Genomic DNA, 26,018 nt, shown 5'->3' on the forward strand with positions numbered 1-26,018 from the left:
AAAAGATTTAAAATCATTACTACTAGAAGTGACTACATCATTAAGCGCAAACTCAAAGGAGTTGAGTCTTGGTTGGAGGAAAAGAAAGTAAATCTTTCATACATTCTGATTCATCCAGGATGAAAACTAATCATACTGTAAAGGGATAAAAAGTTCTGTGATCCTCAGAGGAAATGAAATAATCTATAAGAAAGACAAAGTTCAGCCTTTTTACTAGCAGGGAAAACTATTAGGGCTAAATATCATTCTAGAACCATCTCTTTCATAACACTTCTAGTGACCTTTTCAAGATAAATTTTTAAAAATATAATATAAGGTAACAGTATCAATTGTTGGTGAGTGAAAACATATTACTGCCTAAAGCAAACCCAAGACTAGACATAACACAGATCAGAAAAATTTTATTAAGTTTAAAGTTGTAAAAAAAAATTAGCCTCTTTGCTTGTTCTCATATTTATGTTATCATTCAATTTCTGAGGATTCCAAGTCAACTAATCTACAACTTTAAAAAGCGTTAACAATCCCTACTGTAGCAAACAATGTATTCTACAGTTCATTAATCTTACTCCTTCAATAAACGTAGAGTTTTAAATAAGATGAAAATGACAGCAGTCTTCTTAATCTTAAAATCCTGGTGAAACAAACATCCTTGTGGTCCAATAACTTGTAAAAGGTAACCAGGTCACTAGACCAACATACTAGTGTACAACTTTAATAATTTCTAGCAGCAAAACACCTGGAATAGCCATTAACAAATGTTTTCATTGGATTGTAGATTAATTTCTTTGTAAGAAATAATTTTTTAAAAGTACTCTATAGTTCAACTGCAGGCAAACATGAAAGATATCAAAGATCTTGTTTATCTCCACTCTTCTCAGTGGAATCAGGTGCAACTGGAAGCTTATTAGTTTCAACAAAAACAGATTCAAAGGCAGCTTCCTGTTCATCCAAAGAATCAGCAGCCGTGGCTCCTTTAATTAGTGTTGTGTTGGTAAAAGACTGTTGCTGCTTGGGAATTTTACTGGATTCCACTGTTTTTCTACCTCTTCTTTTACCAAGAATTTTGACATAATTAGCAGGTATAAGTCCTGTTGTTTGACCATCAAGGCTAGCCAGGAGCCAACCACGCACTCTGGGTTGCTGTTCTGATGGAAGAAAAGACAGCCTTGTAATTATAATATACTTAGGAGGTCCAACAGAATATTGACAGTAAAATATTAAGTAAAATCTGTTACACTTAATAAAATATATAAACAAATAGTATATACAAGCATATTCAAAATCAAATGATGAGTAGGCTTAACAAGTCTAGGGTTACTTCCTATATTATACTTTTTATTTTATACTTATTAAATAATTTTTGCAACCTTGAAGAGCATAAAGTTTATATCAGTCGGTCCATTTATAGAGTAAGGAGATTCAGTTCTCCTCAAAGCTGAAAACTAACATCAATGTCTTTCATATTTTAAATTGGAATTTAAGGAATGAATATCTCATTCCTTCTCAATAGGGTAAGTTGAGAGTAAGTACAGAAAATAAATATATACCTTTACATAAGCCAGCTCTCTTTATATACTTTTGGCCAAAATATAAAATTCATTCTATGTGATTGTGATAATCAATCCTGAAGATAGTGAATGTTAATTTTAATCCAAGCTGGGCAAAAATTGAAGACCTCAGTTATCACTAGTCACATGACAAAAGGTTAAACATAATACTCTAAGCTCAAAGTAGGAAAGGTTACTTAGTTTTGTATTTTGGTATTCTCCCACCTATTTTATCCATGTCTTTAAAAAGCTGTTTTAACTGCTGGAGTTTTAGTTCAACATTATAATTTAGGCACAATATGACATTTTTATGTTTAATACTCTATAATAAAAGAAAAAAATAAAACACTTAAATTAACCATGTTTGTGACTGATTTTGTTCTAAATGCTCAAACATACTTTACTTGAGCAATGGAGGAAAGCAAAGAAACAAAGCCAAAGTGTCAAGAGGCACAATCAGTTGAATAATCTGAGACATAAAATTTTTCTGAAATATTACAACGTAATTGAAAGAAACCACACTTGATCTTCTTTATTCTTTATTTAGATTATTGTATTGGCCCTGTCTCTAACAATAAATCTTAAAATCATTCTTTTGAAATCCAAAATAGTAAGTTGCTATTTTCATTTGAAGATAAACATGAATATAATACCTAGAAGCCTAGGTTTTGTGTATGAAGGAATGAGGCAGAGATTTAGTAAATTTGATCCAAATTTTTCAATTATTTACACAATAAACTAATGATTTGAACATTGAAGGCATTTTTCCTTATGTAAATAAAGAGTGACTAAAACCAATAAAAGACTAAAGTTTCCATTAACAGATCACACAAAAAACAGCCAAAGTGGTTAAAAGTATAGGTTTTGAAGTCAGACAAACCGAGGTTCACAGTCAGGCTCCACCACATCTTAGCTTTGTGATACTGGACAATCGACTCATCCTGAGTCTCAGTTTCCTCATGTGTAAAACAGGGACAGGATAACAACAGTACCCACTTCACAGCATTATCATAACGGGTAAATGAAATATGTAAAGTACAGTGCCTTGTACATACTAAGTATTCTATAAACGACAGCTGTTGTTATTGTTACTAATATCTTTACCAACAAAATGTGACTTTTCCAGCAAACCAGAATTTTTTTTTGTAAATCCACAAAATTTCTGATCATCATTACTGGGGAAAGATGAAGAAAAAGGCCACTTTGCCTGGAGCCATTGAGAACTATTAGTGACCTGGTCCAAAAATAAACCTGAAGTGTGTATAAATTTCTTGCTGAGGCTCTTTAATACTTCATGACAGTAATTCCTAAAATATTCATGTTGGAGTCTCTGAAGTAAACACTATTCAAGTAAAAAAGAAAGCCATACCAGTTCCAGCAATCAAAGATCAACAGCGATGCTTAGATGATGCTAGAAAATTTCTTTGGTTTGTTAGATTTCTAACGTTTAGTGCTTACCTGATGTTTTTCTGTGGGGATTAAGAGAGCTGGGAATTCAAGTGTGTTGAAATTTGAAGAGATTATATAAACAAAATTTTTCCTTACCTCAGTAAAATATTATTGGAAAAACTCTGTTGTAGCATTTCTGCCCCACTCCCCCAGATTTGGAAGTTCTAGATTGACATGAATGAGAAGTTCTAGTAAATACTTCTGAGTTAATTAACAATGACCAAGATCCTTTGTTGCGGTTTTTAATACATTTACAAATTCTAAAAATTCACAGATAATTCCAATTTATTCATGTTTTGTTACCTTTGAGAGCTAAATTCAGCATATCACCAGCACGGAAAGAAATTTCTTCTTCAGATGCAGCAGCAAAATCATATTCTGCTCTAGCAACTACATGGTCATCCTCACCACTTGCCCAGTTGGTGTTGTCTATAAACCAAATTGAGAATTAGGATTAGGTTAGTAAACCTTACAAAAGGAAAATGCAGATATCTCACTGGCTATGGTTTGCAACCTGCATAAATTTATTTGCCAAGAGCAAAGTCCCTCCCTCAAAGTAAATTTTATAATTAACACTATGTAAAATCAACAATATGTTCACTAGGATATCTATTATGAACTTTTTGCTTTTCTTCAAGCTCAAAATTCTAGCTCCCTTACTTTAAGCCAGGGGTTGACAAATTTTTTTCTGTAAAGGGTCAGATAGTAAATATTTTAGGCTTTGCAGGTCATGAGGCAAAACTGAAGATACTGTATAGTTACCTATATAACGAGAGACAAAATTTTTCCATAATTTTTTGACAAAATTCAAAATATAATGCAATTGAGTTCTTTTTTTGTAATACAGGTCTACTACTGAGAAGAATGGAATATTTTGGGGGTATGATAATATTTCATTCCAAATGAAGATTAAGTGGAAGCTCCTCAGTTGCACAGCTAAAATGGATTTTAAAATATGGAAATTTCTTTTTCACTTGCATGGATGTCCAAAAAACACTTCTGTGTTGTATTTGAGCTTGGAAAGTATACCTGCTGCATATTTGTGTGGGAATGGAAATATTGCTTCTTTTTTTAACTTCTGACAGCCTGGGAGGTGTATAAAGCAGTGTGACACGACTTGTGATTTAAACAACATTAGCTGTTGTCAAAATAATTTTACTCCAACATAAGTTTTGCATATAAGTGCTATTTTGCCTTATAGTTTTAGGTTGAATTCATTAAGAACATTACCAAGTCTGCAGCAAAAGCTGACTTTCAAAGCCATTAAGTGTTTAATAAGAGTGGCTGATGGTAGTTCTTGTTCAGAAAAATTTCAGTCTTGGCCTTAATTAAAAAAAAATAGTAATAAAACAACCACTGCTAAGTCATAGAACTGCTGTGTGGTAGGGCAAGTCAGAATCTTCAGCTTCTATATTTGACAAAAAAGTTACAGAACTGACAATGGTTATGTCCACAAGAGTGACTGAAGTTTGTCTTTGACAATACTAATTCAATAACACATGAATAAACTTAAATATTTTCTGCAATGTACCTGCTGATGAGTAATATAATGAATAACTATAGACTTTAAAAAACTTTCTATTTCCACAAACTCTGTAAATTTTGCCCAACTAAGCCTTTTTCTGCTCCATACATATTCTCACCACCATCAGTGGCAACACATCTTAGAAGATTCTACTTCAGGATGTGCCAAATTAGTGTTTTTTCCAACTTCTGAAAATATTCTTGTGTGTAGTTGTTCCATGCAGACTATTCACAGCGGCTAATTCTTCAGTCATTTCAAATTCAACACTGACTCCAATAAACAACTGAGCAGTATCAATAATATCTGTTGGGTCATCATGAGCCAAGGAAATCCATTTGAGATCATGTGCCTTGTTTCAAATTGACTATTGATGTTGTTCAAAATGCCACCAAATCTTGGGGCCGGCCCGGTGGCGCAAGCGGTTAAGTGCGCGCGCTCCGCTGCGGCGGCCCGGGGTTCGCTGGTTCGGATCCCGGGCGCGCACCGACGCACTGCTTGGTAAGCCATGCTGTGGTGGCGTCCCATGTGGAGTGGAGGAAGATGGGCACAGATGTTAGCCCAGGGCCGTCTTCCTCAGCAAAAAAAAGAGCAGGATTGGCGGATGTTAGCTCAGGGCTGATCTCCTCACAAAAAAAAAAAAAAAAAAAAAATGCCACCAAATCTTCAAGAATCTGTTATCACTGAAAGTCTAATAGTCTTAAACCAGTTTACGTTCTCTGGACACATTTCTTTGGCTGTTGCAATCACCATCAGTAAACAGATTTCCTTGCTTATCTGACAAATGAGCCTCTCAGAAACTTATTTGGTTGCAGGCTTCTTTTCTTTCTTTCCTTTTTTTTTGGTGAGGAAATTCTACTGTGATGAGACATTCCATTTTAAATTTTCCAATTTTTCTGACTGTTGATTTCCCGTGAGTTGGGAATATTGTGAGGAGTGCTCAGTCTGGTAATATTGATGTATATCATATCCATTTAACACCACTATGGTGTTACAACATGATAAATGCAATGCTTTACCAGCTAATTCAATAACAAAATAATCCAAACTATACTGTGCTTTAAAAGCGTGACATTCAAAGTCCATTTGTCTCTTCTTTTCTTATGTGGCACTCATAATAAAAAAAAAATATTGCAGTATAACAATACATGTGGTACTCAACATGCTGTCAAGTTATAACTATTACTGAGATTTGTGGTGTGTGGGACAAGTGCGAAGCAATGAGAGTGCCCCATAGGGTCTCTGCTGCAAACTACGCAATTCTGCTCTTGTAGTACAAAAGCAGCCATAACAATATGTACACAAACGAGTGTGGCTGTGTTCTAATAAAACTTTACTAATGGACACTGATATTTGAGTTTCATATAATTTTCATGTCACAAATAGTATTCTTTTGTTTTTTTCCCCCAACTATTGAAAAATGTAAAAATCATCCTTAGCTTGTGGGCTGTACAAAAACAGGGGCAAGCCAGATTTAGCTGAAAAGTCATAGTTTGCCGACCCCTGCTCTAAGCAGCTAAGAAGTCATAGGGCTTAGGTTCCTCAATTTCACGTCTTGAAAATCTCTGTCATTATCCATTTCTCCCTCTTTTGCCTCAGATAAAAAACTGGCCCTCCTTTTTACCTGTTTTTTTTTTTTTTTTATAATTTTATTTATTTTATTTTTTTCCCCCAAAGCCCCAGTAGATAGTTGTATGTCATAGCTGCACGTCCTTCTAGTTGCTGTATGTGGGACACGGCCTCAGCATGGCCGGAGAAGCAGCGCGTCGGCGCGCGCCTGGGATCTGAACCTGGGCCGCCAGCAGCGGAGCTCGCTCACTTAACCACTAAGCCATGGGGCCGGCCCTTACCTGGTTTCTTGAATCACATCCTCTCCTACATCTTCTAGGAGGCTTCTTCATCATTTGACTCCTCTCGGTCTCTCCCTTATCTAAACCACTCCCTCTCTACTGACTCCTTTCTTTCAGCCTAAATACATTCCCAGATCTCCTCACTTCTTAAAAGACAAAGCAAACAAAAAACTGAGAACAACCCCATCAGCTTGCTCTTACTCAACTAGGCTATTCTTTTTTTTCTCTTCTTCTGTTCACCACTAATCTTTTCTTTTTTCACATCTTCTGACTTTATTTACTGCTTATCCCCCTCCATAAGTTCTGTCTCCTCCACTTTACTAAAACTATTTGCTGGAGCTGATGACCTCCAAATGCCAAATCTAATGATCTTTTCTCAGTTCTTGATCTAATCTTATTGAAGCACCTGACACCATGAAACTTACCCTTCTTGAAACTTCCTCCTTCCACCTCTGCTTCTATAATACAGGAATAACATGGTTCTACTTCCATTCTTCCTGATTTCCATCTTGCTTCCTCTTCTTTTCTCTCTACCACAGTAATATTATCCACTTATACTATTTCAACTATAACTTCTATGTGGATGACTCTTAAATTTTTCATTTTTACCTCTTGCCTTTTAAACACCTCTCTGAAACTTTCTCAAGTTCCACTTGGATGTCCCGATGGCATGCCAAACTCAATATAAGTCTAACCAGATTAATGATAATCACTCATAAACCAGCTGTTCCATGTGATTTCTCTATATTTGTTTTATTGGCTTCACACATACATACCTTCACACATACCCAGAACGTGACCCCATCTCAAAACCTGCATCACTGCTATCATGAGCCAAGCCACCATCACCTCTCACTTGAATTACTGTAATGGCCTCTTGACTCTCTAGATTGGTCTCTTCTGCCCTAGTTTTACCTAAAGACCACTCTTAGCAAAAAGGTGTTCCTTTTAAAACCTAAGTCAGATCCTTTCACTCCTTTGCTCAAAATTCTGCCATGCCTTTCCATTTCAGAATAAAGGCCAAAGTTCTTACAAATGTCTACAAGGCTTATACCATCTACTCACTGTACTCTTCTCTCCTTCAACTCCTACTACTTTCACTTTGCCCATTCACATTGGTCTCCTTGCTGTTCACATGACATGCCAGGCACATTGCCACTTAAATACTTTTGCTCTTCCTTATGCCTCAAACACTTCCCTCAAATAGCTACAGGCTTACTCCCTTAGCTCCTTCAGGGACGCCTTCCCTGACTGTATGTAGCTCTGTAACCCCACTTCTAACCCTGGCACTCTGCAATACTCTTCTGTGCTTTATTTTTTTTCCTATGGCACTTATTACCTTCTGACTTACTATATATTTGACTTGTTTACTGCTGTCTCCCCCCACTAGACAGTCACAAGGGCATGAATTTTTTAATCTGTTTTATTCATGCTATATCCCTAGCTCCTAGCATTGTGTCTCCTGGCATGTAGTAGGCACTAGACAAATATTTATTGAACTAATAAATAAAACATTATCTCTTTATGTAATGTTATAAACCAATGTTACCACAATGAAAAAAAATTTTCCGTCTAATAACTCAAATTTAAAGGTCTAGGGCATTTTGATTCCTCCTTTCCCTCTACGCACCATGTCTAGCCAATAACTAAATCTGTTGAATCTATTATATCTATCCTGCTTTTCACACACTCTAGTTCAGGCCTTCATTATCTCTCATCCAGTCAAATTTAAAAGCATCATAATTTATGTCCCCAAATTAATAAATATTTATTAAGCACATTCTATTTGCTGAGCAGGTTGTTAAGCTTTGGGAATACAAAGGTAAATATAACCCAAAATTCTTTATGAATCTTACCATCCAATTTCAATCTGTTTTAACTTGCACTGAGCTATCTTAAACAATTTAGACAGACTCATTTCTTTAGAGCGCTGTATACATATGTCACAAGCCTGTGTAAAACTAACTAAATAAAAAACAAACAAAAACAACCATAACGTCATCCTTTCCTTACTAAATGAAGCTTAAGTCTTGCCATGGAAATTAAGATCTTCCACTATTAGCCTTCAACCTAATTTCTCAGCCTTCTTATTATCCTTCTATTCAATCCTATAGGACATCTGCTGAACAAATCTCATATTTCCTGCCTGTGTACTTTTGTTCAAGCCGATAGTCGTCTTTTTTTCCCTGATGAAATGTTACCTATCCTTCAAAAATCTAACCTAGATGCCACTTCTTCCTGGATACAAACAGCCAAAAAAACATTAGCTTCACTTTTCTAAATTGAGATAGCACTCCATACCATTTGACAGAGCAGGAGTCTGAGAGAGTAGGAGTCAAACAGGCCTGGTTTTGTTTCTGGTTCAGCCTTATTAAAGATATGATCTTGGGCAAGTGACTTCTCTGAACCTCAGTTTTGTCACTTGTAAAATGAGGATAGTTCCTATCTCTTAGGGTTGTTCTAAGAATTAAATGAGATAAAATACACGAAATACCTAGTACAGTATCTTGCATATAAAAAAGGCTCAATAAGCCTTATGTTTCTCTCTCCCCAACTGTCACATTCCTTATTACACTCTTTTTTGCCTCATTACAATTACCTGTATATGTGTCTCACCCACCTCCCTGCCAGTAAGTTTCCAAAAGGCAGGGGGATTATGTCCTATGTATCTTTGTAACCTCCACAGCATCAAGTTCAGTATCTTGTAAACAGTACTTAGGTAATGTATACTGTTAAACTGAACTAACAATGAATAAATCAACACACCTGTTTTTTGCTACATACTCCTCTTCCAGTGTTGAAGTTCTTAACTGAAAATATAACTGGATCAAAATATTAAACACAAATAAATATAAAGAATGCTAATTTAAATCTGCTCTTGAAATCTGAGATTGTTATATAGTTTTTGAACCCATTTTCTTATTCTTACCTGTTACTTCATCACTGTGGGTAGACAGCAGTTTCCAGATGAGGTAAGGACCACCAAGGATAACAGCAAAGAACAAGAATATTGGCCAAGATTTTGCTGAATTAGCTGCTCTGTCCTCAGCACCAAGGCAAGCCACAGTTCCTTCACTTTCCGCCCATAAGTCCTCATTCTCAGAGCCTCTTCTTAAACCTATCATCCGCTGTAACCGTCTATAAAGATACCTTATAGTCCTAACTAATGCAAAAGCTGAAAAAACCTTTGTGAAGTGTATTTTCAATCGGGAAAAGTGATTTGCTACATCCAATACAGCCCTGAAACTGTTATAGACAGCTGAAAAGGTAGCATCCATCATCATACTGACAGAGGCAAATGCATGCACAATACTTTCAATGGACTGAAATGCACCTCTGCTGCTTTCTTCAGCTTGCTGAACAAATCTACTGGGTGGAAGATCATCTACACGGAGGCGGTTATAGCCCAACCCGTTATATCCATAACTATAAGGGCTATAGCTTCCATAAAATGAATTTCCATAGGCACCATATCCAGAAGAAAATGAACTGTAAGCAGGTCTGAAAGTGTTCACACTGCTGCTTCCTGTCTGCTGTGATGGCCTTGGAAGAATAGGTGGCGGCACTCTGGTAAGTGTTGGTTGTCCAGGTCTTGTCAATAAAGTAGGACCCAAATCAGCAGATCTAAAAGCAAAAGGATTCAAAACAGTAACTTAAGCACACAATAAATTCAATTCAAAATAACTCTTAAACACCTCATATATCTAGTGTTACAACAGATTCTTATTGAAGATGTGTTAAGAGTGAGGAACAGCTTCTAATATCCAGATGTTTAGAATCTCAGCGTCGAGACAAAATGGATAAGATAAAATAGCTGACTGAACTCTGCTATTTTCTTGTTTGCTAATGCTGGCATTATTAGTATTATCTTCAATCTGTGGTTTCTTTCTAAGACACTTGTCCAGGGGCTGGCCTGGTGGCGCAGCGGTTAACTTCACACACTTTGCTTCAGTGGCCCAGGGTTCACCGGTTCAGACCCTGGGCGCAGACCTACTCACTGCTCATCAAGCCATGCTGAGGCGGCAACCCGCATAGAAGAACTGGGAGCACCTACAACTAGGATATATAACTATGTGCTGGCGGCTTTCATGGAGGAAAAAAAAGAAAAGATTGGCAAGAGATATTAGCTCAGGGCCAATCTTCCTCAAAAAAAAAAAAAAGGACACGTCCATTTTCTCAGCGTTAGTTACAACTAGATATTTGTCCATCTTTGCACCTAAATGGCACTACCTTAATTACTATACTTTTATAATAGGTCTTATTATCCAATAAAACAAGTCCTCCTACAAGGTTCTTTATCTTCAAGAGTGTCTTGGCTATTTGACCCTTTGAACTTCCATATATGTTTCAGAATCAGAGCTTGAAGTTCTACAACCCTTTCCCTCAAAAAACCCTATTGAGATTCTGTTTGAGATTACATTGAATCTGCAAATTAATTTGAGGTAATCGACATCTTTATAATATTGAGAGTTTCAATGCATGAATACAATATATGCTCCATTTACTTAGGTCTTCTAAAGTTTTTTCTCAATAATGGTTTTCAAAAATAACTTTATTGAGTCTCAACGTTTTATAGTTTACTGTGTAAAGGTCTTTCTTTAGATTTATTCCCATATATTTGATTTTTCTGGTGCTATTATAAATGGTATCTTTCTAAAATTTCACTTTGTTGCTGTTACATAGAAATACTTGACTTTTTTGAATATGGTCCTTGTATCTAGCAACCTTGTTTTGGATTTTCTGGAATCTTAAGGATTTGCAGTCATATTGTATGTGAATAATGATATGTTTATTTCTTCCTTTTCAATTCTTACAGCTTTGATTATTAAGATACTGCACCTAGGGGGGCTGGCCCCGTGACCTAGTGGTTAAGTTCAGCATGCTCCACTTCAGCGGCCCAGGTTCAGTTCCCGGGTGCAGACCTACACCATTTGTTGGCAGCCATGCTATGCTGGCGACCCACATGCAAAATACAGGAAGACTGGCAGATGTTAGCTCAGGGAGAATCTTCCTCAGCCAAAAAGAGGAAGATTGGCAATGGATATTAGCTCAGGGTGAATCTTCCTCAGGAAAAAAAAAAAAGATACCGCACCTAGGACCTGCAGTACAATCTTGAATAGAAGTCACGACAGCAGGCATCATTGTCTCATTCCTGATCTCAGAGGGAAAGTTTTCAACATGTCACCATTAATTACTATGTTTGCTGTACATTTAGTAGTTCCTTTTCTATTTTTATCTCTATTTGCTAAGAGTTTTTACCATGAATGAACTTTAACTTTATCAAATGGTTTTCTTGGCATCTATCAAGATGATTTTTCTCCTTTATATTCTTAATATGATGAATTACATGAATTTTCAAATGTTAAAGCTAACCTGCATTCCTCAAGTAAAACCAAGTAGGCCACAATATATTCCTGGATTTGGTTTGCCAATATTGCGTTGAAGATTTTTTTGTATCTATGTTCATGAGTGAGAATGTCCTAATTTGCTTTTATTGTAATGTCTTTGTCAGGTTTGGATACCAAGGTTATACTAGCCTCTTAAAAAGACTTGGGGAGGGGGCTGGCCCTGTGGCGTAGTGGTTAAGTTCCCACCCTCCACTTCAGTGGCCTGAGGTTCAACGGGTTCAGATATCGGGCACAGACCTACACACCACTCATCAAGCCATGCTGTGGTGGTGTCCCACATATAAAATAGAAGACAACTGGCACAGGTGTTAGCTCAGGGACAATCTTCCTCAAGCAAAAAGAGGAAAACTGGCAACAGATGTGAGCTTAGGGCCAATCTTTCTCACCAAAAAAATAGAATAAAAAGAGTTGGGGTGTATGTCCTTCTTTTCTATTTTCTAGAAAAGTTTGTGTCATCATTTCTTCCTTAAAAGTTTGTGAACAGGGGCCGGTCCCGTGGCGTAGTGGTTAAGTGCGTGCGTTCCGCTGCTGGCGGCCCGGGGTTCGGATCCCAAGCACGCATCAACGCACCGCTTGTCAGGCTATGCTATGGCGGTGTTCCATATAAAGTAGAGAAAGATGGGCACAGATGTTAGCCCAGGGCCAGTCTTCCTCAGCAAAAAAGAGGAGGATTGGGATGGATGTTAGCTCAGGGCTGATCCTCCTCACAAAAAAAAAAAAAAGTTTGTGAAATTTACCAGTGAAGTCACATGGGCCTGGAATTCTCTTAGTGGCAAGGATTTTAACTATGAATTCAATTTCTTTGGTCTCATGCTACTTAAAGGTGTGGTCTGTGGATCAGTGCTAAGTTTATGAACTATTTGTACCAAACTATAATGAGAAAAGAAAGAAAATGAGATTAAGTGTTTAAGTAATTTGACACTGCTATGATATTCTTACTGTATTTTATAAAAAGTATCGGTCATTAATACAAATATTTTGAGAAGCACTGCTTTAATAGTTATAGGACTATGCATCTTTCCTATTTGTAAATTATACCTTGCTTCATCCCCTAAATCTTCCCCTCCTTTCTGTATTTTCTGTCCTTTTGTCTCTTTGTACTTCATCCTGGACATTTTCTTCCCAACTTTCCCTTAGGTCACTGCTATTCAAAGGGCCAATCCACTACAAGATAAGGAGCTTGCACCATAAAGTAAATCAACAAATTCTTTCTTCACAGAGAAAGTTTTGCCATCAAGAAAATGCCAATTGAACTAAATAGTGTGCTCAGTGTCAACGTTGCTTTACATTCTGGCACAAGTTTTCATTATCTTTTTGTAGACTGCTTATAACAAATAGTTTGAAAAACAGCAGCCAGTCCATAGACTCTCAGTAGCTACAGAACGTACCATGAGTAACACTACTCTTAAGTCACCAGTTCCCTCTGTAGTAGTGTCTAATCCGTTGTTAAACCCAATGAGTTCTTAATTTTGGTTTATTTTTTGTTCTAGAAATTCCTTTTCTTTTTAATAGTATCCAATTCTCAACCAAAATTCTTTATCTTTTCTTTTATTGCCTTTGACAATATTAAAGATAGTTATTTAAAGTCTCTTTGGTAATTCCATTATCTGGAGTCCCTATGAATCTGTTTTTTCATCTGTTGTTTTACTTAGTTTCCATTCACGTGTTCTAATCTCCCCCTGGGTCTGGCTATTTGATTTTGCTTGTGCATCAGACATATAAGAATTGCAGCAATACTTTGAGATTCTAGATGATGGTCTCTTCCTCCAGATGTGTTTCATTCTAGATATTGTTAACTGAACTATCCTCTAGTTTGACTGCTAGGGCTAATATCAATCCATGATGTCCTTAATCTAATTTCAGGAACTAAGATGATTTGAAGCTGGGCTTCTGTTCCTGTAAGGGCCTGTCTACTTCTTTTATACCCTCATATCTAGATGTATCTTTTCAGGGTCCTAAAACAAGGTGGGGGTAATTTATCAGTACCACCTCTTGAGGACCTTTGAACTCCAACCGTGCTCCAAGAGTCTATCAAACGTGCTATTCAACTAGCCTCTCATCATCTAAGCTGCTTCTTCTGGAATTATCAGAAGCTTCTATGGGAAAAGTGTTTTCAAAGGCCATGCTCACTTATGGATTTTCATAATTCCTGGATCTGGGCTCCATAAATCTTTATCTTCTTATTTGCTCTATAATGCCTTCAAGCAGATGTTTTTATATTCTGCTTAGCTTTCTACTTGTCCTCAATAGGGTTTTTTTCCCCCTAAATGCCTTATTCTGCCATCATCAGAAGTCCTTCCCACAATTCTTTGTCCATGCTTTGTACAATATCTTACATTTGTTTACACATCTGCCTCTTCTCGTACAAGGTGAGCTCCTTAAAGGCACAGGAGTTTTCTTTGTTTCTCCGTCATCTACTACAGTGCTTAGCATATAACAGGTACTGATATGAACACTACACTAGCGTCTCTCATTAGTGAATATTTAATACACATATATCACACAGACTATTAATATAGATTATTTTTTCTTTATATATCCTTTTATTGTTTCATAAATTGTGATGAATATATTACTTTAAAAATTATAGGGAATTAAATTTAAACATTTAATAATAAAAAAAAGAGAGCTTTCCTCTTACTCTTCTCTGGTTTTAACGCTGTCTGTTTCTGGCATACACAAGTGCCTTCAGTGTCCAGGTCTAGTGTTGCTTTCTGATACAACCAGCATAATAAGAACAACTAAATAGGCCTGTGACTTAAAAGAACACAAGATGTATTCTCAGTGCTGAATGTGCAAAAAGTCTCACCCAGCCAACTTTTTATTTTGAAAAGTTTCAAATAGAAAAAAAAAAAATTAAAAAAAAAGTATGATGAATACTCACACACCTCTATCTAGATTCAGCAACTGCTATCATTTCACCACATTTGCTTTCTCTCTCTCATCTTTTAAAAATTCTTGAACCATTTGAAATTAATTTGTAGACATGATATATTACTCCTAAATACCTCAGCATGCATTTCCTAAGAATAAAGATATTTCATACAAAACTGTAATACCATTTTCTCATCTTTGAAAATTAACAATTCCATATCTTTATCCAACTGATATTCAAAACATATCCATTAACCTCAAACATCTGTATTTAAACAGCTTTATTGAGATAAAATTCCCCATAAAATTCACCCATTTAAAGTATAAAATTCAATGGTTTTTCATATATTCACAGAGGTGTACAACTATCACCATATGTAATTCCAGAATATTTTCATCATCCCAAATAGAAACCCTATATTCATTAGCAATCCCTCCCCATTTCCTGCTCTCTCCCAATAGGCAACCACTAATCTACTTTATGTCTCTACAGGTTTGTCTACTCTGGACATTTCCTATATAGTTGATTCGTGTTATTTGTGATAGTTATGTTCTACAAAACTGCAAACACTGAATTAGCAAATACCAAAACATTGCTCCTGGGGGAAACAAAGAGTTAGGAGGTTCCTTCAAGCCTCTGGTCACAACATTTTTGTCTACTGATCAATAATATATCTGTTTTATGTATGTTTCTGTTTAAACGCACCTTATTTAATATACATTGTTGACTCATTAACAATGAACTCACAGCCAACAGCACTTTGTTCACATCTGAACAAAGTTTATCTAACACAAGTATTTTCTCATAAGGCACATCACAGCCTTCTTGGGCTTAGGAACACTAGACAGCACTTTAGTACTATGCTTAGGGGCCACTTTAAAACAACAAAATCACCAACAAAAATGTGAAAAATGTAGCACTAACTAGATTGTGAAAAGGACACTTGTTTACAGTATGAGAGCTGAAGCAAGAAGCCGGAGTGTTGCTTTGTTCAGGCTCAGCTGAGAGATGACTCAGAACTTTCACTGCAATACACGTCTGTGAATGATCAGGAAAGTGCCGCAAGTATTGATTTTTGGTTTACAAATGAATTTTAGTGAGTAGGAGAATTCGTAAATATGGAATCTGCAAATAATGAAGATCTACTGTAAGTGGAATCATACAATATGTAGTATTTTGTGACTGGCTTCTTTCACTTAATGTAATGTTTTGAAGGTTCATCCATATAGTAGCACGTATCAGTACTTCATTGCTTTTTATTGCCCAATTATATTTATCCATATATCAATTAATGGACATTTGGGTTGTTTCCACTGTTTGGCTATTATGACTAACACTGCTATGAACGTTTATGTACAAGTTTTTGTGTGGACATATGTTTTCATGTCGCTTGGGTACACATACCTAGGAGTGGAATTGCTGGGTCATATGGTAACCCTATGTTGAACCTTTTGAAAAACTGCCAGATTATTTTCCAAAGCCATTCCACATTCCCACCAGCAGTCACGAGGGTTCCAACTTCTCCACATTTTGTCAACACTTGTTATTATCTGTCTTTTTTATTATAGCCATCCTAGTGGGTGTGAAGTGGTATCTCACTGTGGTTCTGATTTTCATTTTCCTGATGTTAATGATGTTGAGTACCTTTTCATGTGCTTCTTGGCCAGTTTTAGATCTTCTTTGGGGAAATGTCTATTCAGATGCTTTGCTCATTTTTAAAATTAGGTTATTTGCCTTTTTATCACTGAGTTGTAAGAGTCAAAATGTCTTTTAGGCTGCTTTTTTGAAAAAAATTCAATTAAAGTTCACACAGTGCATTTGGTTGTTCATGTCCTCATTCTCTTCTAACTAGAACAATCACATTTGTTTCAATGTCCTTGAATTTTTGAAGAGTCCAGCCAGTTTTCTTCTAGAATGTCCTACATTCTGGATTTGTGTTTCCCCAAAATGTTGTTTAACTTATACTTTTATCCTCTATATATTTGGTTAAACTGAAGATTGCATTTAAAGGTTTGATTAGAATCCGGTTAATATTTTTGACAAGAATAATTCATGAGTGATACTGTTTACTTCAGATTGTATCACATCATTAAAAAAGGAATAAAACTTTAAAAAAGGTCAGTGAACTATCAAATAGTGTAGTATATTCAGGTTTTGATGAAACAGCAGTGTTCCAAAGTAGGAGCAATAATAGATAAAACAGCAAGAACAAACAGGCATATCTAGATTTACGGAACAGAAACTAAGTAGAAATGGAAAATGATGAAGGGGGCTGAGCTATGGGGCTCCTCAATTCTGGGTCTGTAATCAGGCAGTGACAGCCAGGACTCAGGTTTCTAGCAAATAACAAGAACTAATAGTGCTCCACTCAAATGGAACTAGTTCATGGCTTGAAGCTGGGAGCTGGAAAGCACCACCCTGGCTCCTAAAAAGAGACTATAAAATTTGCTGACAACAGTGTAGGACTTTTAGAAAGTTACAGAGCTAAGAATGGGGGAAGATTCTGATAAGGCCTCAAATCCAGGAAATGAAACAAGTTCACTACTTGACTCAATGACTTAATCTGTGATATCCTAAATCTAAACCACCATTTTTGTATCTGATTCTTAAATGGTGGGTGGGTACTGAGAAACAGGTACAGGCAACAGGAAACCTACCAGACAGAACAACGTAAACGTAGAAGAAGGGAAAGGAGAGAAAATGGAACTCAAAAATTCCTACTCAAAATAAACATATCAAAAATGCCACATATGAAGAAATAAAAACACTAAGAAACCAAGCTAACAAAAATCAACAATAAGAATGAAAATTCATTCAAGAAAAACTAATTTTATGTAACAGCTCAATGAAGATTCTAAATATGTTTAAAATGGTCAAAGAGATAAATGAAGCAATAACATCTGTGAAATAAAAATTGAAATGAAATAAAAACATGTAAATATGAAAAAATTCCATTAGAAATTTTAGACGTCATGCCCACAGGCACAATGCATCTTACAACTATGAGGCAATAAGAAAATTAGTTGTTGTAAATTAAAGAACAGAGTGGAATTATGGAACTTGGGGGAATTCTACTTTAAGTAATGGCATTCTAGGTAATCAGACTAACCCCCCCACTGAAAACAACTGAAAAGCTAGAGAAAATATAAAATTATCCGTTTAAAGCACAAGAGAATAAGGCACTGAGGAATTATGGAGTCAAGAGTCAGGAGAAAGAGAAAACCCTGAGAGCCTATTTTGAGATGTTTCTCAAGGGATGAGGGCCAATTCCAGAAGAGATGGCTGACAGGATGAGAAGCTAAGCAGAGCTTTTAATAGACTCCCTGGGCCAAGGAGAAAAAAACTAGAGTTCAGAAGCCTCAAAGAGGAGGGCCAAGGTAAATGCCCACACTTCAGACTGGGACCTTAAAAGGCCATATGCTAGAAGGGGAAAAAGTTTAACAGGATATAGACTAGTCCCAGCAGGAATTAAAACCACAGTTTCAAATTAGCTCATTCCTTGATTGGATTAAAATGATCCTAGATTGCAAGTGGCCAAAGGTGCCTGTCAAAGGTAAAACTCTCTGGAGGAAGATACCATCCTAAGCCTCAATTGTCTATATAAGCTTTAAATTGTGTATACAATGTCCAGCTCTCATTAAAAAATAATTGGGCCTATATGATGACAAAATTACATGTTATTTAAAAAAAAAGAGCAACATCAGACAATATAAAGAGATCCATAGGGGATCTAGATAATGGAGTTATTAGGCAGAGACTTTAAACAACTATGCTATATATATTCAAGGAAAAAAGGCAAGATTGAGATTTTTCTGCAGAGAATAGAAACTATAAAGCAGGACCAAATGGAAATTCTAAAACTAAAAAAATAAAAGACTTGAAACTATGAACTCAACGACCGGTTTAATACCAGATTAGACATACTGAAAGAAAAATATTAGTGCACTAGAAGAGAGTTCAGAAGAAAATACCCAGGATGAAGCATGAGTAACAAAAGGATAGATACAGAAAAGAGTGTAAGATATGAGGTGTATAGTGAAACATAGAGCATATATGTAACTGGAGTCAAAGGAGTGAAAAGATGATGGGCAGAAGCAATATTTGAAGAGATAATGGCTGAGATTTTTCTGAAATGAAAGACATCAAGTCAGATTCAAATATTTCCATGAATCCTACCCAAAATAATAGTAAGAAAACCACACTGAAGCTCAACAAAGCATAATTGCTGAAAACCAAAAACAAAGAGAAAATCTTGACAGCAGCCAGAGGAAAAAAGATTCCTAGGAAAGGAGCAAGAGTAAGACAGAGCTGGCGGAAACTGTTAGAAAGCTGACAGAAAAAAAAAGGAAGCCAGGAAAAATGTAGGTCCCTTGATGAAAATGTTGAGCTACCAGATCACTAGACTTCTTGTTAACTAAACAATAAATGTCTTTATAGACCAAAGCACAGTAAGTTAGATATTGTTACTTATAGCAGAAACTATTTCTGATATAATATTTAATAGGAGTTCCAGAAGAAGAGATGGGAAAGAATAGCTCTCAAAACAATATTTAAAGATATAACTGGTGAGAATTTTCCTGAATTAAAGAAAGACATGAATCCTCAGACGGAACACTAGGTAAGGAGCATGAACACTGTAGCTACCGAGCAGGAGGAAAAAATATACATGTATATATACGCGTGTGTGAGAATATTCATACCTGAACAGAGCCTAATAAAGCTGCAGAGGATCAAGGTATCAGGTAAAATCTTAAAGGCTACTAAAGAGAAGATAGTCTATCCATAAAGGAATAAAAATTAGACTCAATAGAAAAAATTCTGTAGCTATAAAACTTCTGATACAAAACCAGAGAGGTTTAATACAAAGAAAAAAATTTGTAGGCCAATTTCACCGAGAATATATACACAAAGATCTTAAAATATCAGAATAGACTTCAGCATTGTATTAAAAAAAATCACAATTAAGCAGTTCATCCAGAAATACAAGGATGATTCAACATCAGAAAGTTAACTGATGCAATAAACCACATTTTCATATTAAAAGAAAAATACATATAATTATCTCAACAAATATAGAAAAAGTCATTCATAAAATTTAATATTCCTTCATAATAAAAATCTGAGCAAGGTAGAAAGAGAGAAGTTTGACAAGATATCTATCAAAAACAAAAAGCAAACATCATATTTAATAGTCAGACTTGAGAAGCATTCCAATGAAAGTCAGGACTAATACAAGGATGTTGGCTATCTCTACTGGCTTATTTGTAAATGGTAGGACTGTCAACATGGAACTCAAGAGAAATTCAACCAAACCATCAGAACAAATTAAGAGTCTGACATTATGCTAGATATAATATCTGTATCTTATAAAAACTGGGAAAGAACATCATGGAGACAATTATGAAACATTATTTAAGGCAAAAAAGAAGGTCAAAATTCTCACCAATTGTACCTTATACAATATTCATGGATGGAAAGACTTACTTGATCTATAAATAAAAGTTCCAATAAAAATCCCAGGAAGTCTTTCTATAAATGCTAAGTGTAACAGAGACAATTTTGAAGGACAGCAATGTGTGGAGGCTCTTGACATACCAAATATCAAAATTTTTTATAAAGACAGCGTGGTGCTACCATAAGAATAGACAAATAGACCAATAGAACATATAAGAAAGTCCCCAAAACAGAACCACACATTTAGGGAAACTTGATATGATATAGATTACATTATAAACTAGCATGGAATAGACGACTCAATAAATAGCGCTGGGAGAATTAGTTATCCACATTGAGAAAAAATTAGACTCCCTATTTCACATTGATTTTTGTACAACAAAGTCAGTTCTAGGTGGATTACAGATATGAATGTGAAAAGATGAACATTTAAAAGAAAATACTGAAGATGTTACTGAAAGAAATCGATAATGACATAAAGAAATGGAAAGATATCCCATGCACATGGATTGGAAGAATAAACATAGTTAAAATGTTTATATTACCTAAAGCAATCTACAGATTCAACGCAATCCCAATCAGAATCCCAATGACATTCTTCACGGAAATAGAAAAAAAAATACTAAAATTCATACGGGGCCAACAAAAGACCCCGAATAGCTAAAGCAATCCTCAGAAAAAAGAACAGAGCTGGAGGCATCACAATCCCTGACTTCAAAAGACACTACAACGCAATAGTAATCAAAACAGCAGGGTACTGGTACAAAAACAGACACACAGATCAATGGAACAGAATTGAAAGCTCAGAAATAAAACCACACATATACGGACAGCTAATTTTCGACAAAGGAGCTAAGAAAATTACAGGACAACATCACTGACAAACATAAATGCAAAAATCCTCAACAAAATATTAGCAAATCAAACACAATAATACATTAAAAGGATCACACAACATGATCAAGTGGGATTTATTCCAGGGATGCAGAGATGGTTCAAAACCTGCAAATCAATCAACATGATACACCACATCAACAAAATGAAGAATAAAAATCAAATGATCATCCAAATAGGTGCCGAGAAAGCATTCGACAAGATACAGCATCCATTTATGATAAAAACTGAATAAAATGGGTATAGAAGGCAAGTACCTCAACATAATAAAGGCCATATATGACAAACCCACAGCTAACATCATATTCAGTGGTGAAAAATTGAAAGCTTTCCCTCTAAGAACAGGAACAAGACAAGGATGCCCCCTTTCGCTGCTCTTATTTAACATAATACTGGAAGTCCTAATTAGAGCAATCAGGCAAGAAAAGAAAAGGGATCCAAATTGGCAAGGAAGTAAAACTGTCACTATTTGCAGGTGACATAATTTTACATATAGAAAACCCTAAAGAATTCACCAAAAAACTATTAAAAAAATAATAAATATAGTAAAGGTGCAAGGTACAAAATCAACATACAAAAATCAGTTGTGTTTCTATACACGAACAACAATAGCAGAAAGAGAAATCAAGAATACAATCCCATTTACAATTGCAACAAAAAGAATACCTAGGAATAAATTTTTTTTTTAAAGATTTTATTTATTTATTTTTTCCCTCCAAAGTCCCAGTCGATTGTTGTATGTCATAGCTGCACATCCTTCTAGTTGCTGTATGTGGGATGCGGCCTCAGCATGGCCGGAGAAGCGGTGCGTCTGTGCACGCCGGGGATCCGAACCCAGGCCGCCAGCAGCAGAGCGCGCGCACTTAACCGCTAAGCCACGGGGCCGGCCCCCCAGGAATAAATTTAATAATCAGAAGTGAAAGACCTGTACACTGAAAACTATAAAACATCATTGAAAGAAACTGAAGTAGACATAAAGAAATGGAAAGATACTCCACGCTCACGGATTGGAGGAATTAACACAGTTAAATGTCTATACTTCCTAAAACAATCTACAGATTCAAGGAAATCCTATCAAAGTCCCAATGATGTTTTTCACAAAAATAGAACAAAGAATCCTAAAATTTATATAGAACAACAGAAGTCCTCGAATAGCCAAAGCAACCCTGAGAAAAAAGAACAAAGCTGGAGGGGCTGGCCAGGTGGGGTAGTGGTCAAGTTCTCACACTCCGCTTTGGCAGCCCTGGGTTCACAGGTTTGGGTCCTGGGCACGGACCTATGCACCACTCATCAAGCCATGCTGTGGTGGCATGCCATATACAAAATAGAGGAAGAATGGCACAGATGTTAGCTCAGGGCTGATCTTCCTCAGCAAAAAGAGGAACATTGGCAAGGAATGTTAGCTCAAGGCCAATCTTCCTCACCAAAAAAAAAAGAAAAAAAAGAAAAGAAAGAAAGAACAAAGCTGGAGGTACCACACTCCCTGATTTCAAAATATACTACAAAGCTATAGTGATCAAAACAGCATGGTACTGGCACAAAAACAGACACACAGATAATGGAACAGAATTGAGAGCCCAGAAATAAACCCAAACACCTATGGACAGCTAATCTTTGACAAAGCAGCCAAGAACATAAAATGGAGAAAGAAAAATCTCTTCAATAAATGGTGTTGGGGGCTGGTTCCGTGGCTTAGCGGTTGGGTGCACGCGCTCCGCTGCTGGCGGCCCAGGTTTGGATCCCAGGCGCACACTGACGCACCACTTTTCTGGCCATGCTGAGGCCGCGTCCCACATACAGCAACTAGAAGGATGTGCAGCTATGACGTACAACTATCTACTGGGGCTTTGGGGGGGAAACAAAAAAAGAATTAAAAAAATAAAAAAATAAAAAATAAATGGTGTTGGGAAAACTGGACAGCCACATGCAAAAAAATGAAAGTAGACCCTTACCTTACACCATACACAAAAATTAACTCCAAATGGATTAAAGACTTGAATGTAAGACCTGAAACTATGAAACTTCTAGAAGAAAACATAGGCAGCACGCTCTTTGACATCAGCCTTAGCAGTATCTTTTTGAATATCATGTCTTCTCAGGCAAGGGAAACAAAACAAAAAATAAACAAACAGGACTAAATCAAACTAAAAAGCTTCTGCACAGCAAAGGAAACCATCAACAGAAACAAAAAGATAACCTAAAAATTGGGAGAAGATATTTGCAAATCACATATCTGATAAGAGGTTAATATCCAAAATATATAAAGAATTCATACAACTCTATTACAAAAAAACAAACAACCCAATTAAAAAATGGGCAGAGGATCTGAACAGACATTTTTCCAACGAAGCTATAAGATACCCAAAAGGCACAAGAAAAGATGTTCAACATCACTGATTATTAGGGAAATGCAGATCAAAACTACAGTGAAGTATCACTTTATGCCTGTCAGAATGGCTATTATTAAAAAGACAAGAAATAAGAAGTGTTGGAGAGGATATGGAGAAAAGGGAACCCTCATACACTGCTGATGGGAATGTAAACTGGTGCAGCCACTATGGAAAATAGTATGGAGATTCCTCAAAAAATTAAGACTAGAACTACTATATGATCCAGCTATACCACTTCTGCATATTTAGCCAAAGAAGATGAAAACACTAATTTTAAAAGATATACAACACCCCTATGTTCATTGCAGCATTATTCACAATAGCCAAGGCTTGGAAACAACCTAAGCGCCCATCAACGGATGAATGGATAAGGAAGATGTGGTGTATATATATACAATGGAATACTACTCAGCCATAAAAAGGATGAAATCGTGCGATTTGTGACCATATGGATGGACCTCGAGGGTATTATGCTAAGTGAAACGTGTCAGACAGAAAGCCAAATACCTTATTTCATTCATATGTGGAAGATAAAAACAACAACAAACAAACATATAGACACAGAGAATATATTGGTGGTTACCAGAAGAGAAGGGGGGTGGAGGGAGAAAGAAAGGGGTAAAAGGGCACATGGGTACCGTGAACATGATGTAGTCTACACAGAAATCAAAATGTAATGATGTAGTACACCTGAAATTTACATAACGTCATAAACCAATGTTATTTCAATAAAAAAAGTTTTAAAAAAAACATTGGGTACACTAAACATCAATAGGTACAGCAGTTACCGCAGGAAAGAATGGGAGTGTTCAAGTGTTTCTCTAATTTTTTTTTTTGGTGAGGAAGATTAGCCCTGAGCTAACATCTGTGCCCATCTTCCTCTATGTTATATGTGCAACGCCTGCCACAGCATGGCTTGATAAGCAGTGCGTAGGTCCCCCCCAGGGATTCGAACCTGTGACTCTTGGTCCGCTGAAGGGGAGTGCGTGAACTTAACCATTACGCCGCCAGGCCAGCCCCTCTAACTTTTATTTTTAAAAAAATCTGCGGCAAATCTGGCAAAATGTTATTTCTTAAAGCTGAGAGTGAATACACAAGTATTTATCTTACTTTCTACCAGTCTTTACATGTTTAAAATAATTCACGACGAAAAAAAATAATTTTACATAAATAGAACTTTAACAGATGCAAGAATAAAACCTCTGTCTTCCAAAGAGCAGTTCAAATTTTTTTTAAAAGAAGTCAAACCACTCACAAGAAAGTTAGAAGAAAGTGTCACTTCAGCTTAACAGCATAATCAAAGCTTATTACTTGTTATGTATCTATCATTATTAAATTAAGTAGCTATTGTGTTTAAGCATCTTAGGGTTTAAATAAAAGATTACAAGATTTCAGAACACAGCAGAAATACACCCCAGCACGTTCGGGATTTTTATAGGTGATCTGACATTTGAATCCCATCATCTGAATTAAGATGTCCAGATCTGCCCAATACAAAACACACAAGGCCGTGAAACTCTTCTTTCATTCTATTTTAATCTTTTTTGAGTCGTAGATCCATTTAATACTGTTTAAAAACAAAAAAAACACAGGCCTTAGAAAAATCACACTCTATTCTGCACACAAAAGCCATCCATAGGCCTCAGAATCACAACTCCGGCTCTAAGTTGCTTCTCCAATCCTCTATCCGAAACATTGCTGAGTTACCTGGGGTTCCAGCTGCATAAAAGTGACCTTCTGGACTTCCATCAGCTTCCCAAGAGGTTGGTAAAAGCTCTTAGGAGAGACTTTGCTCCCTACAGAGCCGGGCCTGGGCAAATGCCACTCTCATCTGCTGGAGACCAAAAGTCTAACGCTTTAACCGGGGTCAAGCGGTTCTCTCAAGGTGTCCCGCAAACAAAAAGAGGCAGGAAGTCACCCCCTTTCCTCCAAGCACCGGGACCCAGAGAGGCGCTCAAGAGCCCCCGGAGAACGTCGCTACCGAGAGCCGCCGGATCAGAAACAGCTGTCTGACATCGAAATCCCCCTCCTAGGCGCCCTGGCCTCACCGCGACCCCTTCAAGTGGGGGCTGGTTGAGAGGGGGAGGGGACGCCGCACCCCAACAACGGCCTCAACCGCCTCCAGCCAAGTCCCCGCTCCGGCCCACCAAACTCGCGGCCTGAAGAATCCCACACTCACTGGAAAGTGGGGCCGGGTCCTGGTCCCGGCCCAGCCCCCGGAATTCGGCGGGTCTCCCAGGGTTTCGGGGGAGGTGGCGGCTGGGAAGCCATCTCCTCCGCCTCCGCTCGACTCCCACTTGGCGCTGGGACTCCTCAGGCCCGGATTCACCAACACCTCACGCGCCAGGCACAATGGGCGGAACACCGAACCCTCCACCCTGCCCACTCCTGCAGTTAAGACGTCCCTTGTGGTGCTTTGCCAGCTGGGATCAGAGGATATGAGGGTGCTACTAATCCCTGGGGGAGAAAAGCTCTCTTTTTATTTGCCCCAGTAAGAATTTGCATTCTAAACTTGAGGGTAAGGGCTCATCGATATTTCTGGCAGCGACTACAATGGCCTAAACCTAGGAGTCTCACGGAGGCTTCTTAGGGACTAGTCCTGCTCAGGCCTGGAGTTCTGTCCCACGCA

The 26,018-nt window shown here is 37.0% G+C and overlaps 1 protein-coding gene across 1 annotated transcript; it reads right to left on the bottom strand.

Moving 5' to 3' along the window:
* Nucleotides 1-381: 381 nt before the first annotated feature.
* On the bottom strand, nt 382-25,982 carry PEX13 (peroxisomal biogenesis factor 13). Its single transcript, XM_058551162.1, has 4 exons — nt 25,569-25,982; nt 9,298-9,992; nt 3,300-3,425; nt 382-1,145 (listed from the first exon to the last, which is right to left on the bottom strand). Exons 1-4 carry the CDS (start codon nt 25,658-25,660, stop codon nt 847-849), a joined length of 1,212 nt encoding a protein of 403 aa, XP_058407145.1. The 5' UTR covers nt 25,661-25,982; the 3' UTR covers nt 382-846.
* Between the last annotated feature and the right edge of the window lie 36 nt (nt 25,983-26,018).

Source organism: Diceros bicornis, chromosome 12, assembly GCF_020826845.1.
Source record: "Diceros bicornis minor isolate mBicDic1 chromosome 12, mDicBic1.mat.cur, whole genome shotgun sequence".
Lineage (NCBI taxonomy): Eukaryota > Metazoa > Chordata > Mammalia > Perissodactyla > Rhinocerotidae > Diceros > Diceros bicornis.